General features: G+C 44.5%; 1 protein-coding gene across 15 annotated transcripts in view; it reads right to left on the bottom strand.

Moving 5' to 3' along the window:
• The window catches only part of PITPNM2 (phosphatidylinositol transfer protein membrane associated 2), a 213,112-nt gene that overhangs the window by 40,808 nt on the left and 152,264 nt on the right, over window positions 1–20,040 (bottom strand). For all 15 annotated transcript variants that reach the window (XM_035098032.3, XM_035098047.3, XM_035098045.3 and 12 more), the window contains 6 exons: window positions 19,046–19,141; window positions 12,925–13,029; window positions 10,902–10,972; window positions 8,783–9,027; window positions 3,043–3,232; window positions 478–597 (listed from right to left, as the gene is read on the bottom strand). In XM_035098032.3, the coding sequence (XP_034953923.3) occupies window positions 478–597; window positions 3,043–3,232; window positions 8,783–9,027; window positions 10,902–10,972; window positions 12,925–13,029; window positions 19,046–19,141 (827 nt within the window). The remainder of the gene's footprint in view (window positions 1–477; window positions 598–3,042; window positions 3,233–8,782; window positions 9,028–10,901; window positions 10,973–12,924; window positions 13,030–19,045; window positions 19,142–20,040) is intronic.

The following is a 20,040-nucleotide window of genomic DNA, read 5'->3' as shown; positions in this document are numbered from 1 at the left end:
TACATGGGCAACAAGAGAGAAAGGGCCGACGCTGTTTAATGGAGCCGGAGTCCTTCAGATGGCTGAGGATGGAGGCTATGGATGTGTGACTGTAACAGGCAGAAGTGTGTCAGGAGGCAAGGGCCCAAGAAGCTAGAGCAGGAGAAAGCAATGGAAGTCTTTGAAGATAAAGACAAGAAGCTTGTGTGGGACCTGGAAATGGATAAGAAGTCAAGGGATGTAAGGAAAGGCGTCAGCTGCTCAGATGAATGAGAGAACAGGGGAGCACTGAATTATGTGAGGCAACAGAAGAAAAAAATGAAGCAGTGTCTCTGCCTCTTTTCTGGAATGAAGGGAGGCTGATGGGATTATTGAGACAACATAGGCAGAGCACCCTTGAAACGCACCATATAAATAAATGCTCAGTATTCTTGTGGTGAACAGTGAACTTCTTTGCCGTCCCAGAATAGAGCCCTGTGGGTGGGTGTATGCCTTTACCTGCACACTTACAACGCTCCCACGTCGGCTACTGTTCTGACTCTCTGACATGGTTTGGTTGCTGTAGCACAGAGCGTCAAAGGCCAGGATCCCTCCTACGCAGTCCCCAACCAAACACACCTGGGCAAGGGAAAACAAAAACTCATTCACTGCTCTTTTTCAAGGAACATTCATTGTTCAAATTCCAGGATCTAGAAGTTTCCCAGTGACCTCCCTGCCAGCTGGGACAGTTGGGAGCAATGGGTTATGCATATGTTAGAAGCTTAAAACGCAGCAAGGTTGTTAATCCGTCCCTCTCTACCACTGAGTTTCAAATTTCATTTGCACTTGCTGTACACACCAGGGAGAGGGTGAGATGTCTTCACCCAACATGCATTACCTCATTTGGGTCCCCACGCCTTCAACTCCCTTGAACTCTCCTATTCAAGGCAGCTGGCACATGTGCAACAGCTGTCTGAACTGTATGCACAAAGGGAAATGTGTCAAACAGAAGTATTAAGAAAATACAGGATATATATGAACTGTGGCTAACACCATGTGTACTCAGCTTTGAACACCAGTGGTGGGAATAACAACAACAACAACAACGACAACAATAATTTACACATTGTATCTTGAGTAAATGGTAATATGTTCACAGCTGTAGCTCAGAGCAACTGGAGGGCACCAGTCTGGGGGAAGACTGGTGTAGAATTTATTCAATTTAATCAGCGCTGCAGCACAAATCACAACAATCCATATATTTTGCTCACTCCTCCCCAGCACTCATACAGACAGCTGTAACCTGCAGGGGCATAGCAAGGGGGGGGCGATGGAGGTGGCCCGCCCTGTGTGCCACCCTGGAGGGGGGTGACACTTGGCATGCCCCCCCGGCGACTCCCAAGCTGCTGAGCCCCGCTGCCCGATAAAAAGCCTCACTCTGGCCGCTGACGCCCCTCCCTGGCCTGCCTCTCGCCTCCACCCGCCGGAGCAGGAAGAAGCAAAGTGCACGCCAAGCAGGAGTGAGGTTTTTTACCAGGCGGCAGGGCAACGGCGCCTCCCAAACCTTGCTCCGCGGCATGCTCACGGTTTGCCGGCGCCACCGCTCCAGCAGCGTATGGACGGTGCCAGGATCCAAGCGCCTCCGCCGGCAACCCGCTAAGCAGCGCACATGCGCAGCATCACTACGTAGCGACGCATGTGTCGTACGTAGCAACGCTCCACATGCGCGCTGCGTAGCGACGCCCCGACTCCGGGTGAGCGTCAGGTTTGCCGCTCCGGGTGCCAGAGCGGCTTCCTACACATCTGGTCACCTGTGGTAAAGGAAAGGTAAAAGAGTGGCGGGGAAAACCTAGCCAGATGGGTGGGGGAACAATAATAACGTAATAAGAATAAAAATAAAGGAAACATTCTTTTCAATTGCTCAGAAGCCTTATGACTAACTGATTAATCAAAAAGCAGATTTTTAAAATGCCAATTATTTTTTAATAATTACTGGTGATGTTTTACTTAGAAAAAAGGCAAGTCACACCTGCCATCTGAGAAGAGGGATTCCCCCCCCCCCACTTCTCTCTGTCTCTCACCAGTGGCGGAGCTTCAAGCTCCGGGGGGGGGGAGCAGGCGTGGGCGTGGCTGGCGAGCGTCCCAGGGGTGTGACACGTGTCCTAGGGGCGTGGCACACTGCCAGCAGGGGCTTGGCGCATGTGCCGGGGGTGTGGTGCATTGCCCACAGGGGCATGGTGTGCTGTCTGTGGGGATGTGACACCCAGCACCCCACCGGGATCAGGCCACTGGGGGCGGTGCGCTCTCCCCGCACTCCTGTTCCTCCGCCAGTCTCTCTCTCTCTCTCTCTCTCTCTCTCTCTCTCTCTCTCTCTCTCTCTCTCTCTCTCACACACACACACACACACACACACACACACACACACAGAATCTCAGTTCTTGGGAACAAATGTGGCTCTTCAGCCCCCCTCTCTCACTGGCCGTCAGAACTCTCCCCAGTTCACCGCACTCACAGCCCTGCATCCTGCCCTGCGTGTTTTTGCCTGTCTGAAATGTGCCCTGAAACATACTCTTGCTTGTGTATGTGGAGGCTGGAGAGGGATGCTGAGTGTGCGCACAAACTAGCATACTGTACAAAGATAAAAGTAACTTCAGTTGCTCTGCCAAGTTTTGCCTCTGGCCCCGCCCACCACTGGCATTTGGGCCCTGGGGCTCTCAGAAGAAAATGCAACCCTGGGGTTAAAAATGGTTCCCCAGCCGTGATTTAAGACGAAGCGCCTCTTTGGAGATATTGCCTGCTGATTTAACATTGGAAAAACAAATGATTTCCCTCCTTTTCTCCAGAGCTACTGCTTTACCCATACTCCAAAATATGCAGATGTATTAAAATTCTATGTGTATCAACTAAGAATTATTTAATCAGGTGATAGATTTAATATAGAATTTTATTTTTATTTAATTCTCTCGTGTTAATTGGAATGTTTTGTTTTATAAACTTCCATACCAAAAATAAAAATAAAAAAACCCAGAAAAGCTTTCTGCTTGCTCTCCAGTTCACTGCCACCAACCAAGGCAGCATGCTAACCTGGCCATTGAATGAGGCGCCTTCCTGGGATTTGATGAACTCGCTGTACACCTGATTGGCTCTCAGGATCACCGTGGCAACTGCCTCCTGGTACTGTGGGGACGATGTGGCCAGCAGAGGAAGTGCTGCAAGTGGAATGTGATCCTGGCTATTGGAAAGGCATCCTTCATCGTAACTGTAAGGACTGAGGCTAAAAAAGAAGAGAGATAGTTAAGGACTTCTCCTTTCTGTGGGCATTATGGAGCAGTGAAACCTCTGGAACAGACACCAAATCTGTCTTGCATGGGTCAGCTACAGCCGCGCTGGTTGCTAATATTGCTGCTTTGAGCTACTTTGGTAAAAAGAAAAGTGACTAAGTTGTTTAATTCATAATCATAACAATATATGGGGACTTGTGGAGATGCACAACAATGGGATTGCACAGTATTATTATTGCTATTGTTATTATAATATATTGTCTCACCTGCTACGTACACAACTGATCACTGAAATATGCAGAAGGGAGTATCCTCTATCTACCATCCTAGCAGGAGGGCAGTTACACATTTCAATCTCAATCTCAAACCTTCATTAGCATATAGACAAAATTCCAAAAGGTTCAGTACAATAATATCACTCAGCAAATTCTGAATGCAGCTACACGTGATGTAGGAAGCAGACTTTTAATGTAGAAGCAATACCTGCCCTTTGGCACTGCCTTGTCTATTGTCCTTTGCCTGTTGAAGATATTCCTCTTTCAATGTGGATATTTTATCCCACTTGGTATCTGTATATGATTTGACTGGATTGTATACACTTGTTGTTTAAAATTGTTTTTATGTATGCAATTGTTCTATATATGGTTTTATGCCACTGTAAATTGTTTTAGGAGGCCTCATGGGAAGGGATACATACATACATACATACATACATACATACATACATACATACATACATTTTCTGTCTTGCTCTTTCTCTTAAAGGTGCCCAGGGTGGCAAATTAACAGAACAATATAATTTAAAATAAAACAAAAACATCTCTAAAGCATTTAGAAAGCAAGGATATCTAAAAACATTTAATGGTAGTTCCCTTACTTCCACTCTCCCCCAGTCACACGCATACCCACTGGAAGAAGATGCTTAGCTTAGTTTTTGAGAGAAAACACAAATTTACCATCTTCTCTGCACATTCCCATTTGCTACAAAGCACCATGCACTTTTTTGCTTCTTCATATTCTGCACCAAAGGAATCAATGTGGTTTAGGGCATAGAATGCTAGACTTGGGTTCAAATTCCTCACTCAGCTGCTAAGCTTGCTGGTTGAACTGAGGCCACTCACACTGTTTATTTTCTCTGTGAAATGTACCTTGCAATTTAAAAACAAACATCTGTACACTGCCCAGAGATCCCTGACAGAAGAGCAAGAAGCAAATGAGTCATCCCTTAGTCTTGCTCCTCCTCTCATATGTAAGCCAGGCTCTGTAAGTTGATTTAGAAAACAATTTCAAGGGCGCATTTATGCACATATACAAAGATCCTTCAACTTATAACTCCCCCCCAATTGCCCTGGGTGTTGTGTGTGTGTGTATGTGTAGTGTTTGTAATGTTACACACAACAATCAAAATTCATTTTGAAAACCCATTTATTTCAAGCTGCTTTTAGCAAAGATGCTATCCAGATGAACAAGGTATTTGAGGCTTGCTTTACCCTCTGCTTCAGGATCCCAGTGTAGTCCCAAAGGGGAACTCTGATCCACAGGATGCGCCACTTGCCCCACTCAAGGGGGAGCCCTCAACATCCTGCTCTGTGGCTCTTCCACCACCCTCCCTCAGAGTCTGAGGACCATTCCCTGCAGCCTCGTTTATTTCATAAGCATGCAGGAAACACGAAATTGCAGAATAGGATACAGCTCCTTTAAAGAGCTCTCCCAGAGGGCAGGGCCACTAAAAGCTCAAGCCCTTCCAGTTTTCTAAGGCTTCAGGTGACCTAAGCCAGGGGTTCTAATGCAGCACCCACAAAGGCTTCATTAGGACCCCAGAGCTTTCATTTTTTAAAAAAAGCCTTTCTAAAAAGGAAGCTATGAAGGGGAATTTCTGTGACTTGATCCACTTCTCCTGTATGTCAACAGTTTTAGCCAATGAGTGAAGCCAGAGCTGTGATTGAGAAGCGAGCTCTTTGGAGTTATTGTTCAACTTATTTACGGTAAATCATTTGTATGCTGCATGTTGAACCCATGTTGAATGTATATTCTCAGGGCAGCCAGCAGAGCAGTATGAAAATTTAAAAGGTAGAAATTGAAAATAAAGTGTACACACTAATGCAACAAACGGAAGTAGCAACAGCCCTAGGGACGTGGGTGGCATTGTGGTCTAAACCACCGATCCTCTTGGCTTGCTGATCGGAAGGTCGGCGGTTTGAATCCATGCGACAGGGTGAGCTCCTGTTGCTCTGTCCCATCTCCTGCCAACCTAACAGTTCAAAAGCCTGCCAGTGCAAGTAGATAAATAGGTACCACTGCAGTGGGAAGGTAAACGGTGTTTCTGTGCGCCCTGGCACTCGTCACGGTCCTCCATGCGCCAATAGCAGTTTAGTCATGCTGGCCACATGACCTGGAAAATTGTCTGTGGACAAACGCCGGCTCCCTCGGCTTGAAGGTGAGATGAGCGCTGCAACCCCATAGTCGCATTTGACTGGACTTAACTGTCAAGGGGTCCTTTACATTTTTACATTTTTTTACTTTTAGTAACAGCCCTTTCAAAAAGGGCGTGAAAGCAAACCGCTCTAAGTTAAAGAAACCCCAAATGCCTGGGAAACAGAATGCTTTTGCCTGGCTCATTAAATGACAGCAATGAGGTCTCAATGGGGGGGGGAATCATGTGCCATCCCTGGAAAACATCCCGATTGAAGGGCTTATAATACTTTGAACTTATAATACTGAAATGTTGTCAAGAAGCAGACGATGAGATGAATGATCTTTTAAGCAGTGAACCAAATCAGAAATAATTTAACTTGCTGTGCAGATGAACCTCATGACAACTAACACCTGCATGATTCCAATCACAGCCAGTAGGAGGTTAAAAATCAATCCCTCCACCAACCTACAATTTCATCAGCTAAGGGAAATCTTCCAGGGCTCAATAATGACTTTTTTTATTCTCATACCTGAAGTCACAGAGTGAGAGCTATTATCCAAGGGCCTCTTGCTTTGCCGCACAACTCTACAAATCCACATTTAAACCTTCACCTGATTAGTTTGAACAAATCAACTGCGGCTCTCCAAGTACAATGTCATTACATTCATTACAGTCATGCATGAGATCAAGAATGAATAGCTTAGCAGATACATAGCGTGAGCTCCTGACACCAGGAGAATTGACCTTGTTGGCATTATGAATTGAGAAAATGGGCCTGCACAGGTGGTGTTCCTAAACACACACACACACACACACACACACACACACAGAGAGAGAGAGAGAGAGAGAGAGAGAGAGAGAGAGAGAGAGAGAGGTAAAGGGACCCCTGACCATTAGGTCCAGTCATGACCGACTCTGGGGTTGCGGCGCTCATCTTGCTTTATTGGCCAAGGGAGCCGGCGTACAGCTTCCAGGTCATGTGGCCAGCATGACTAAGCCGCTTCTGGCGAAACAGAGCAGTGCACGGAAACGCCGTTTACCTTCCCGCCAGAGCGGTACCTATTTATCTGTTTGCACTTTGACGTGCTTTCGAACCACTAGATTGGCAGGACCAAGCAACAGGAGCTCACCCCGTTCCAGAGATTCGAACCGCCGACCTTCTGATCGGCAAGCCCTAGGATCTGTGGTTTAACCCACAGCGGCATATATATATATAAACAATTTTATTAAAGATTTTCTTTGTTAATGACCACTCACATTATAAAGAACTTATATCCCACCTATTCTCAGCAGCCAGAAGCCTCGTAGCCAGACATTTGAGACCCCTGTCAGGAGTGAACATGGTCCAATGGTAGCAAATTGTTTGGGAAACAACCATAGAAAAGCTAACCAATAGACTGAAACTGACACAGGGACAAATAGAAAAGGATGACTTCACCCTAGTATGGCTCCCCTTTCTAACATACACACAGCCCAACAAGACAGCAATAGGAACCCACCAGCAGCATACGAAACACACTGACTTATGAGGATGTTTGGTTTTGGTTTTGCTACAGTTCCGCTTGTGTAATACTTATATTTCAGGCTGGAAGCTAATGGAGAGGACCAAGGGGATGGCTCAGGAGGTGAGTGAAATAGCTCTGCATGCCTCACAAGGCTATTACTCAGTCACCATGTAATAAAACCCACAGGCAGGTACATACCAATGTTTCAGCCATAGCCCCGCTGTTGACTTCAGCAGGAGACAGAAAAGTCATTTTTAAAAGAGCTGCATATGATTTTTGAAATACACCCAGCTAGGGACATAAGAAGGCACTGTCTTCAGTTCTGTCCTGTCTTCACTGCAATCAGCACTGTTTCCATTCTGCTGCGGTCAAATACTACATTATTCATCTTGCTTGTCATTATGTTATTCCATCCCATTAATTTCTATACAAAGTGGGGGAGGGATGATATACTCAATTAAGTATCATTTGCAGACTGAAAGCAACAACTTATTGATTTCCATCCTGGTCATGGGACAAATAAGTGAACATGGGCAATTTCTATTTTTGTCGAAATTCTCCAATATGCCTACAACTCACATGAATGGCATCCATAGACCACAGGTGACAGGAAGACAAGGAGGTGAGTATGAGTAAGTCTAGGTGAGTATGTGTTTGTAGTGGAGCATGGACAAAGGTTTGGCAGAGATCTAGAGCAAATAGCAAGAGCAGGGGTTGAGAGGCAGAGGCTATATATCAACCCAAAAGGCCAGCAACCAGAATCAGGGAGCAAGAATGGTCAGAGAAAGGCCCTTCAGGACCCTGGACAGATCCTGAACAACTTGTTCAGTGACAACTTGTTCCAGCAAGTCCCGGAAGCAAGCTGAACTTTAGTGGTGGTGTATCTGTGGTCCTCCAGGTCATTCCTGACAATGGACCAAGCTTATGGGGCAGGTGGGTGTTGGCATCAGAGGAGATTCTCCATCCCTGGCTTATATGGTACCTGACTGCTAATAGTGCAGTGGCAAACTAAAAAAGCATGGTCCCTTCATGACAGTCACAGCCATGCCCCTTCTAAGATTATACTGTACAACCTTCTAAGATTATGCAAGGGACGCAGGTGGCGCTGTGGGTTAAACCACAGAGCCTAGGGCTTGCTGATCAGAAGGTCGGTGGCTCGAATCCCTGCGACGGTGTGAGCTCCCGTTGCTCTGTCCCAGCACCTCAAAGTGCAAGTAGATAAATAGGTACCGCTAAATTGCAGTGTGATTGGTCCAAAGGGGGGATCTGCAGCTGCAGTGTAAAAAAGGGCCTGTCTGGAAGAGACAGAACAGTCAGACACAGGCTGAGGAAGCCTCTCTTCCAAATCACAGATGCAGCTAAGGGTACATCTACACAACAAAAAAAGACAAGTTTTCTAAAGCTTAATAGTCATAGTTTCCTCTAGTGATTCCAGGTGAGATCCTGCAAATTCTGTTCGTGATGTCTAGCCCAACACACATATTCATAGTTCTCAGCAGGATATCCTGGGAAGAAGGAATAACTACTGAAATTGGTATAAAATGTGCAGCATAGATCCACCCTTGTTCTCCCTCCCTCTTCCTCTTTCCCAGCCCCTTTTAGAAAACTAAACAGTAACTCACTTAGAGACAAGTGAAAATGCTTCAGAGCAGATGGCTGGGCAAGGGACCAATCTGATGGCTATGCGCCCAAGGGCCACTGGGTAATGGACCCTAATGACAGTGTCAAAGGCGGTGGCTATGGTGTTGACATCGCCTTGCTTAGAGCTCTGGTCACCACTTCCTGTATCCAAAATGTTGCCTCCATGCAACACCAAGAGCAGGACATGGATCTTGCTTGGCTGCACTAGTGGAGGCACAACCTCATCCTGAAAGAGAAAACAAGAAACACAAGACTAGTTTATAACGGCAGATATGGCTTTGAGGATCAAAGGTGCTTCCATTTTTTAATATGCTTCATAAATAAAAACAGAGCATTACTTAGGCCCGCAGGGACATATGTGGTGAGGCTACCTTGTCACCCTGTGACTCTTGCTTCTCAAATGTCCCTTTGTGGAATCTATTTTATTATGATGTCTGCATAATAACTGCAATAATGTGCCCCACACAATCATTATTCATTGTTTCTTTATTGTTAGCCTTGTCTGCATGCTGTTGTTTTGAAAACCCAATAAACACATCTTCTTCTTCTTCTTTTGAGTGCTTCCTGCTCCAGAACAATTAATTATCAATTGACCAGAAACTTTTAGACTGTACAATATTATGGATAAGCAGGGTAGTTGAAATAGTCAAAGCCCCTGTTATTACTGGAATAATCCAGCAGCACCTACAGTAGATGTTTGGACACTCTAAATGGCTGCACTTGCAGTATGTGAGATGATGATATATAAACAAAGGGATAAGCTGGAACAGTTACACAAAACATGAATTTCCTGGACCTCTTTCAATTCCTGATTGCTTTTATGTTCTGTTTGATGTATCCCTCTGCCTTAATTGTACACTGTGATTCTGCACATTTATTCTCCTTTATAATTAAGCATCAGCGCACCATAAAAGCTGACGTTCTCATGCAACAGAATGTTATTGCCAGGAGGGAAGACGAAAAGGGCAATAGCATTGCAAGTTAATTATGAAATTCAATAAAGTTTAAATTTTAAATATTAGATGATCAGGCTGGTATGTTTTCATCCCCTAGGAAGTCAATGGCCTTAAGAACAGAGGAGGCAACAACTGCTCTGCACTGAGGTTTGCTTCAAAAACCCATTGTCAAAGGGGAGCCTGCAGGACTACCCTGGCAGAAAAAGAAAGCAGCCGATTGTGCTCTGAGCTTGCTGGATTTGGAGGTTTTCATTGAATCCACCCTGGATCCAGCACTACCTCTCATTGCTGGTGGATCCCTAGAATTCCTTCTAAACTTGCCCAGGGTAAAGAAATAGGTTTTCAATGAAGAGACTGGCTGTGTACACACTGTTGGCTGAAAGAGCAGCTAGGTCGTTCTCTTTCCCAGCAATTTAGACAGGAGCTGGTTTAAGGGGGGAATGCATCAAAATACAGTATTTCCTAACAGGATAGATACAGATTGTGGATAACGCTGTACGTACACCACTTGCCAGACCTGCGGTGGGAGTGCACTGCATGCAGAGTAAACCAGAGTGTGCATACGCCCACTATCATCAGTTTCTGGTGCTTTTCCATCAAAGCAGGGCTGGCCAGTGTCTGAAATTCTCAGAGATCACAGTACTCAGTGGCTACTACTCTGAGGGCGGGAAAAATTTACATCCTATGCATAATGTTGTAAAGTTCTTTAATAAAATTGGCATGAACCAGCAGCTTCAAGAATGTGGAGCACATCCCCATGGTAATGCAGCAATGTATATGTGTGCGGGGGTGGGTGGGGGTGGGGTGGGCAGGATTGAGGGTTTAATGTGTTCCCTAATAGATCCCCACCACCAACAAGAGGCAGACTGCAAGTGATATATGATACAAAAAGGATAAAGAATGTTTCTTTTCCTTGCAGGGGAAACCAGGCAAAACTGTGAATTGCACTGTGGTTACGGTAGATCAAATCAAGAGACATATCTGGCCACAGGCTTCAGGTAGATTCCAGATTTTATTGCCAGATCACAGCTGTAGGTATGGAGTGTTTCTGCTCAGAGGGACAAACGTGGATATAGAACACACATAAAAGCTGTACCTTTAAAAAAATATAAGCCGGAGAAGGGAATTTATTTAGACACTGTACCTCAATGATGCTTAGCCTTTCCACGCTGGATCCAACATGGTACTCTGCTGCTGATTCAAGACATGGATCGTCTGGAAGGAAAGATTTATGGTCATATGAGTTTGGGTTCTTTCCTCCACAGACCATGAGACATTCTAGTACTTCCCAAGCTTTAGTATGTGAAGGGGTATCTGCCACTACTCTGCTGATGTTTGCTGATATGGGAAAAGGGGAGAGAGAGATGGTGAGGATTGCTCCCAACTCTACGTTTTGGGAAATCTGCATAGAACAAGGTCACAAAATGGCCAAATGTATGAACAGATGTAACAGGAGATGTTAATTTCAAAGGTTCTTAAAGCTCTTTTTCTTGTGAAGTATCTTCCACTGTTACCTAGATCGAGAAGACAGGTTGGGGGTGGGGCTTATTAAGTGACCATCCACATTTATCCCATGTTTTTTCAACTTGTTGCATTGCAGATTAGCATTGCAGATGCCTCCACACTTTTCAAGGAGGCATCCCTGAAAATGAGCACTATCCTGTCAATTGCAGTGTTCCACTTTTCTTCCTTCTTCCCCACCCCTTTCTCTGTCCCCTTGCGCCACAGTGCAGCTACACATACCCTCCTTTTCTGTTGCTTTTTAAAAGTCCGCTGTGTTCCTGTGCACTTGCACACAATATGCTTTCTGGAACCCCCAAAGGGGGGTGCAACAAGCGCAAGTGAAAAATAGACTGTACATTAATTGCCATTAATGAAAGACCGCCCATAATGTGGAACATTCGAGGTGGCGGTAGCACGAGGCGCTGACAGCCTCTGCGATGAAGGAAGGGGGTTGTACATCCCCCCCATCATTCCCAATGCTTGCATTGTGGTTGCACATCCAATGCACATTGGCACTGGAAACTGCTTTCGCTCACATATACCTAGCTGATCACAATGCCCGTATGAGCACAGAAAGGGGACACCTAAGAAAAAACAGCATGGGGCAGGGAACCAGAAGTGCACAGCAATGGGCTCTGGAGAAAACTGGCGAATTTTACTCAAGGTGTGGATGGAGACAGAATGGGTGGAGGAGAAAGATTGTGCCACAAGGAAAAGTGTTTATCATTCAATTTTTTATATATATATATAGCCAAAGACCTTCACAATAAACACAGGTGGCAAATCACACATCAAATGTCTATAAAAATCTACAGCATAAAAGTCTATAGCACAAAAGTTTACAGCATAAAAATTTAAAATTAGTGCATTAATAGAACTGGAATGAAGCTTCTTAGCTGCCAGAGCAAATTTGACTTCCAGATGTATAATTTGTAGGTGTTTATCAGCTGAGAGTTCCACTATCACTTCCTGAGGATGGACCTGACAACCAATAAAGAATAGACACAAGGGAAAGTGTGTGTTTCTCTGTTCAGGAGTAAAAAAAGAAAGAAAGAAAGAAAGAAAGAAAGAAAGAAAGAAAGAAAGAAAGAAAGAAAGAAAGAAAGAAAGAAAGATTGGATCAGAAGGGGAATTAATTTCTATTTGGGTTTTAAGTGGCCTTTCGTTTGTTCTGATACGATGGTAAAAAAAAAACGGGGGACATGTTGCATTTCGGTATCAGGATATAAATGAAAAGCTTTTGGACCAGTTCTACTGTTCCAGTGCAAATTCTAAGTAAGTGCAGGATGAATGGAAGCATGGACATGCCCCAACACTGCACAACTACACTACAGGCTTACTCTGGTTTTCTACCTGTCCCACTCCACCACCACCCCAAAAACCCTGGGAAGGTAACAGCCTCATTCACTATAGAAGAATGGCTGAAAAATAACTGGACTTGGCTAAGATGGCTAACACGTTTTAATTAGAGAAATGTTTTGTTTTTTGGAAGCCGCCCAGAGTGAGAGGAGCAACCCAGTCAGATGGGTGGGATACAAATAAATAAAATAATTATTATCATTATTAAAGGATCCATCTTCTATTATTCAACTAAGAGTACAGCCATTCAGTGGAGTAACTGTACAATACTCTCAGCTGTATCCCATTCTACACAAAAAAATTACCTGGTACTTCATCCCATTCTGGGGTTTCGATCTTATCCATGAGATCGTTTGAACTCCATTTGGTAATTTCTTTTGGGAACACCTCTTCATTCTCAGACAAGTCCTCTTTAAAGAGAGAGAAGAGAACAATTAGGTTCATAAATACAGACACAGAATATGGTGTCATGTGCTCTTTGTTAACACTGTGCCAGCTCTTAACAGCTGGAGGCTAGAAGGGCAAACATGGAGAGCTGATGCTAAGAAAATCCACAGCAGTCCATAAGGCAGGGGAATCAGAGGCTTTGAAAAATAAATCACAGGAAAAAACCTTATCAGTTTCAAACACAAACAGGTGTTAGCAGAGAATTTAAGAGCAATCTCTTTATACCATGTATTGACAAAGCAGAATCTTAACTACGGTCAATGTTGGGAGTGGTTTTTTGAGCTGCTCTGGAACTGCTATTGTTACACTATGTATTGCTTTGTGCTGTATCTTCTGTTTTATTGAATTTGTATGTAGCCATTTTACTGCATTTTAAAACTGAAAATCGAAAAGAAAAAGAGAGAGAAAACCTGCTCCAATTCAGCAGTAATGAGCAGGTTTTTCTAGGGGAAAGCAGCAAGACCAGTAGAAGTATGGATGAGCCCCAAACGGTGGTGAGATGGGGGGTGGCATGGGGCGTATAGAAATAAAGCACTGGTCTCTACGGGGACTCTCCTACCTACCAGTTTACGGAGGGTACTGTGCCTTTCTGGAACAGGTTTGGAATGCATGCAAAGGTCCCAGGTTCAATCCCTGGCATCTCCGGGTAAGGTGGGGAGAGCCCCCCCCCACATCTGAAACCCTGAAGAGGAACAGCTAATCAGAGCAGCCTTTCCTCAATGTGGTGCCCTCCAGATGTTATTGGACTCCAATTCCCACCAGCCCTACCAGCACAGCCGCCAATAATCAAGGAGGATGGGAGTTGCAGTCCAACAATATTTGAAGAGCACTAGGTTGGGGAAGGAGGTTTTAGGCAACACTTAGCTAGATAAACCAATAGTCTGACTTAGTTTAAGGCAGACCCCCAAGTTCCTGTTGTCCTTTTAATATACCTGATAGCAACTGTGCACATGGAGGGTAGATAAATAAATGGATTGCACCTCCGACAAGGCTATTGACTGCTGAAAGTGAAGCTAGACAATTGAAAACTTCCTGTTTACCAATTAATTAACCAGCTAAAATAAAGATTACAAATGCAAGCAACTGCTGAAGACTTTACATTGGGGGAAATAACTCTTTCTCTGGGATAATGCCAAAGATAAATCATTAAATAGTCAGAACAGGGTTCAATGAAAAGATGATCAAACTTGCCTACATCAGTACACTGGTGTCAATCACTCTTCTCATGGCTATGATTAACAACATGCATATTTCTAACCTGCAATTAATGAAAGTATTGCACCAATTAATCCAACAAAGCTTTTGTCCCACTGCCTGGTGCATCTCATGCACAGGGTGGGGGGAGTATGCCTTGTCAAAACTGTAAAGAACAAAGAGGAGTGAATTTACATTCCAGGCTTGTCCCTGCTACTTTATCTAAATATTGAACCCAGTTGCTTGGAAGGCTTAATTACAGCTCTCTCACTGCTGCTTACCATGATCACTGAATGGGTTCTTGCTCCCATTATTTGCATTTTTATGGAACAGTTATTCAGTGTTAATAATTTGGTTTGTCATACTTTGCCAGCAACTGAGAACATGTGAGAAGCCTTGGAATACACACACACACACTCAAGATCAAGATCCTTTTGTGAGAAGATAATGCAATCCTCATGCCTCTAATAAAAACAGCTAGGATATGGCTAGGATATTATTTGTTATGTGCCCACTTTCTTTCAAGAAGTTCACGGAAACACTACACAATGGATTTTGCATGTGACCTCCTGGTGTAAAGGGGCTACCCCCCTCCCATCTTTACTCAGCTTCAGAAACAGACATCTACATTAAGATGCCTTATAGGGCAGTTATGCCTGGCTCCTCTGGAAGGGATCCAAATGGTCCGCATCCTCCAGGCATGCTTGGCGTTGTTCAGCAACCACCCACTCAATCACCTTGTCCAAGAATGGTAAATTTGAGCCTGGGCGATAGTTGGCCATATTGGCTGGGTCTAAAGATGTTTTTTAAGAAGCGGTTTAATGACCGCCTCTTTCAGTGGGTCTAGGAAGACTCTCTTGCAGAGGGAAGCATTTACCACCCCGCAGAGCCCATCACCCAGCCCTTCCCGGCTCGCTTTTATTAGCCAGGATGGGCAAGGATCAATGGGACAGGTGGTCGGTTTCACTCATCCAAGCAGCCTGTCCACATCCTCGGAGGTAACGGATTGAAATTGATTCCATGCAACTCGACCAGACAGAGCTCCAGCACTCTCCCGCCCCGGCCCTGCTCCCACGGTGGTGTCTACCTCCTTCCGAATCTGAGCGACTTTATCTGCTAAAAAACTTTGCAAAATCATTGCAGGAGATCTTGGGGTCTTTACAAGGCCCCGATGGTAAAGGTGGTTCCGTTAGCTTGTGAACCACCTGAAAGAGTCTCCTGCTACTATTTTCTGCAGATGCAATAGAGGCGGTGAAGAAAGTCTTCTTCGCTGTCGCCATCGCCACTTGGTAGGCTCAACGTTGAGCTTTAGCCTATGTCCGGTCGGATTCAGAGTGAGTTTTCCGCCACCGGCGCTCTAGCCGTCTCAGCGATTGTTTCATCACCCTCAGCTCTGGGGGAAACCACGGGGCTGTCCGGGCTCCATGCAATCGGAGAGGGCTCTTCGGAGCCAGACAGTCAATAGCCCTGGTTAACTCCATATTCCAACGGGTCACCAGGGAATCAGCTAAATGGCCATCAACATGGGATAAAGCATCCCCTACCACTCTCTGGAAACGATTTGTTCTTCAACCTTGGGTCCTCTGATGTTGTTGGGCTAAAATTTTAATCATCCCTGACAATTGGCTAAGCTGGATGGAAATGATGGTTGTTGTAACCCAACAACAACTGGGGGAACCAAAGTTCAAGAAGACTGCCTTATTCTATCCAGGGTGTGGGAAGCCACAAGACAGCCTTCAGCATGTTACATGTACTTCCACGGCTTGTAATGCTCATCTCAAAGAAGAGATCTGCATTAGGAACCCTGAATTCTTCTCTGGTTTGGATTTTAAACCACAAAACTATATTCAGCAAGACGTGTCTTGTTCCTTTTCCCTGTGACTGGGGTGCTGCTGCCATTGGCCAGGAAGTGGGTTTCACAGGGAGGGAGGTTAGAGGAAGAGTGGGTAGCTGGGTTAAAGAGAGGGAGGCTGGGTGGGAGAGAGCATTTTTCAGTGTTCACCTCCCAGCTTAATTCTAACATTACATTAGCTAGGAAGCAGATGAAGCTGATGAAGCTATTTCACAACTTTCGGAGAAATACTGAGGCTTATTTCCGAGCCAATTCAATGTTGGGCAGTCACAGGCAAGTCACTCACATCCCTCCAACATCTCAGTCTCAAATCACCTCAAATGGGAATAAACATGGCCCACTACATTGAGAACAGGGCCCCTCTGCTTCTGAGAACTGCAACAAAGAGGAGAGATGCCACTTCTCCCTCTAGTATAGAACTGAAAAGCTTCCTTCAATGTACCTATCAAGAGTACCTGGGGTGGTTTTTATTTTTTATTTTTTTAAAAAAAGCAAAATCCCATGCACAATTGCTGAGGAGTTCCACTGAATTCAGCAGGGCTTAGTCCCAGGTAAATATGCATGGGATCAGGCTGTTAAAATCTGTAAAGCATTTTCAAGTGAAGAAAGTAGTTGACAGAACAGAAATAAGAACTTTACTCTGTGTCACTATAATGCTATAGTAAACCTATGATTATCTGAACATTCTGGAAGTATTCCAGACCAATTAGAGCATAGTATGTTCCCTTGTAAATATAAATTACAACTACATTTATCCAAACGGTTGGGGTGTGGGGGAGTCCAAAACATTAGGATAATCAGTTGTCTCGACATGAGAATGCTATTGAGCAATGATATGTGGTTTCACTGAAGAGACTCTGAAGAGGCTCTTGTTGCTTCAGTTTTGCTAATTCAAGAGATGTGCCTGCTGTATCATGATCAAGAAGTTCTGAAAGGCAGAAACTCAAAAACAAGACTCCCCTGTTCTCAAGAATCCAACTCAATACTCAAGTATAAAGGAGTGGTGGACTTCATCCAGGGACATCTTAGGGCAAAGACAAATGTAGTGCTTGTAGAGCAGTGAACAGAAAAACACCAGAGAAGTCCTATTGGTTCAAACAAAGGGGCACGCATTCTGGCATCCTGTTTCACACAAGGACCCATCAAATGCTTCTGCAAAGACCAGAAGGAGAACAAGAAGGCAACAGCATTCTCCTGCTGTTGCACTCCAGCATCTGGTATTCAGTGACAAACTGTCTCTGAATACAATAACAAGAAGAACAGTAACAATAGTAAGACCTTTTAGTTGCTTGTTACCTGAAGGTCTCCAAGCTACTTACAACACATTAAAAACATAAATATATATATATATACATTTATAGCATTAAACAGAACAACAACATCCTCCATAACAGCTACAAGAAGCTTTGGTCGCATGCAAGTATCAGCATCTTAGTCTTCAAAAACCTGGAAAAAATATAAGTCTTTATCTGGTGTTGAAAAGATGCCAAGTAAGATGCCAGGCAGACCTCAAAGGGAAGAGCATTCACAAGGGGAGGAGCCGCAACTGAAAGGCTCTCTCCCTTGCCACCATCCTCTGAGTCTCTCTCAGATGGAGAATCCAAATTAGCAATTGATTCACCAGAAACAATTTATTTCCATTATTAAAGCTAGCTAAGCTGGTTGCCATCATTGCATCTTGTGGCTGTGGGGCTGGTTTGGAAGTACCCTTGGGGAAAACATGTGTAAAGGAGACAACCTTCACCCAAAAGCAGGTAAAGAATGTAAAACAACAACAACCCTTCAGTCAATATGAATCAACAAAATATGAAAGCTATATAACAACCCAACTTATTGAACTGCATTTGGTTTACACTTTTACACTTGTACCTTGGACTCAACTAGATTGTGATTTATATGCGTTGTATGTGCGATATAACATTGTGCCATCAGATGGCAACGAGGAGTCCCATTTTTCTCTACCTGTTTTCCCTGTTTAAATTTACAACACGTTTAACTGAAATGCTTCTTTGATGTTTCTAGATCCAGCCCTTATTGTTCCAAAGAGCTTCAGTGGGCATCTATGGAGTTATCTTTTTTTATCCTTAGAACAATTCTAAGAAGCATGCTTAGGCTGACAATTTCAGACAGCAAGCTTCCTGGCAGGGTCTTACAGTTTTTAACTATTATTGTTCAGCAGCCACTATTTCAGGCACTTTTTACAAAGAAAGTGATGCTAAGGAGGAGAGGCAGCAGTTGATCCAAGGCCACCTAGTTGAGGAGATCTGAATCCACTCCTTCCTGCTCCGAACAGTCTAATGACTATACTGGACAACACTATCCCTAAAAAGTAATATTTCTTGCCATCTATCTAAGCCGCCGCCAACAACAAAGTGACATCAAGTTACACTGAAGCAGACAAGCTGTTTATTACAGCCACACCTTGTCTGTCTGTCTGTCTGTCTTGCTGCATACCCTCCTCCCTCTCTTCCCCACACTATCACTCCCATGGAAACACAGTGTTTCATAGGCTGAAAGCACGTCAGAGCTACGGTAAATCATTAGGTATGGTAGATTAACTTACTCCAGGGAACAGACTTTGGGACACCATTAACAGGCAGCAAATTGTTACTGACTAAAAATTTTTTTTACTATATTTTTACCACCAGGGGTGGGGAGGGTGGGCGCGGATGAGTGGGTCACTTCAGCTAGTAAACAAATGCATGTCTAAACTCAAAAGTTGCATCTCGATGAACTTGAAAAGTGTCCACAATAACATAGAAAGGGTGGAGTGTGGAAAGTCCAGGCCTTCCACCTGGAGCGATGCTGAAGTGACACAGCTTCATTGGAGAGAAGACAGCTTCTTTCTCATGCAAATGGCTCCACATATACATCATGGTACTCATACACCCGTTAACACAGCTTAGCAGCTGCTCTTTCTATGCTCCACCTACCGTGTGCATCGAAGAACTCGTCATCGGAGCCCTCGTCTGAATCTCTTGCAATGCTCTGCATTCTCCACTCCGATATGCTATGGCGCGAGGGGCTTGCTAGGAGAAACAGAATGGATTTGTGCAATCAGTGATGCTGTTTTCAAAGAGCAGCTATTTATAAGCATCGGAAGGATGTGTAAAATAATTTCTGTTTTACGGGTTGGCAATTTAAAAAAGGAAGCTGCCTGAAAACACATGGTCTTTTCCTCAAAAATCACAAGGACCGCAAAAGAAATAGCTTTTATCAGGAAAGCAGACATTCACAGTGGTATCTGCAAGCTTTTGAGTCACAAGGACTCTTCCTCACACTGAATATTGAAAAATAAAAAGACAGAAGGAGAGAAGGGAAAGGGCAATGCTGGGACTGATGTTAGACCACATGTCAAGGTATTCACACTTTAAACTCCAGCTGTTGAGTCTTGATTGAGGCCGTATTTTATGGCTTTTTGTGGCAGTTGCCTCTATGAACCAAGCTGTTTATTGGTAGTGGCCTGCAACCAGGTGAAGAACCCTCTCTTTGCACCACCACATTTTAGTGGCAAAAGGCAAGGTGGTTTCTCCACACAGTGAGATGCAAAAGAGATGAACAGGCATGTGCAACTTAAAGTGACCTCTGCGGGGGTTGCTGTGCGGTTTGTGCCACCCATGAAAAGTGCTCACTGGCCACCATGGAGTGTTTTTTGCTCTCCTCAGGCAAGGATGGAAGCGCTATTGTGGTGCTGGACATTTCGCCAGAGCCCTTATCTGACCTCAGCACTCCCCTGAGGAAACCCGGGTTTTGTTCCCCTTTTCCTTTATCCCCGCTTAGTGAAGGTTGGCACTGCTGGGTAATAGACACCAGAGAATCCACACTAAATGCTACAACCACATATAATCTAATAAAGGCAGCCAAATAGCTTTTAGCTTATTAAATTCACATGGAGCCACCCAGAAGACATGTAGTGGCTCGTGTTAAA

The sequence above is a fragment of the Zootoca vivipara genome, chromosome 16 (assembly GCF_965207765.1).
Source record: "Zootoca vivipara chromosome 16, rZooViv2.hap1.1, whole genome shotgun sequence".
In the NCBI taxonomy this organism is placed as follows: Eukaryota; Metazoa; Chordata; class Lepidosauria; order Squamata; family Lacertidae; genus Zootoca; species Zootoca vivipara.
This window is presented reverse-complemented; position numbering and strand designations above follow the sequence as displayed.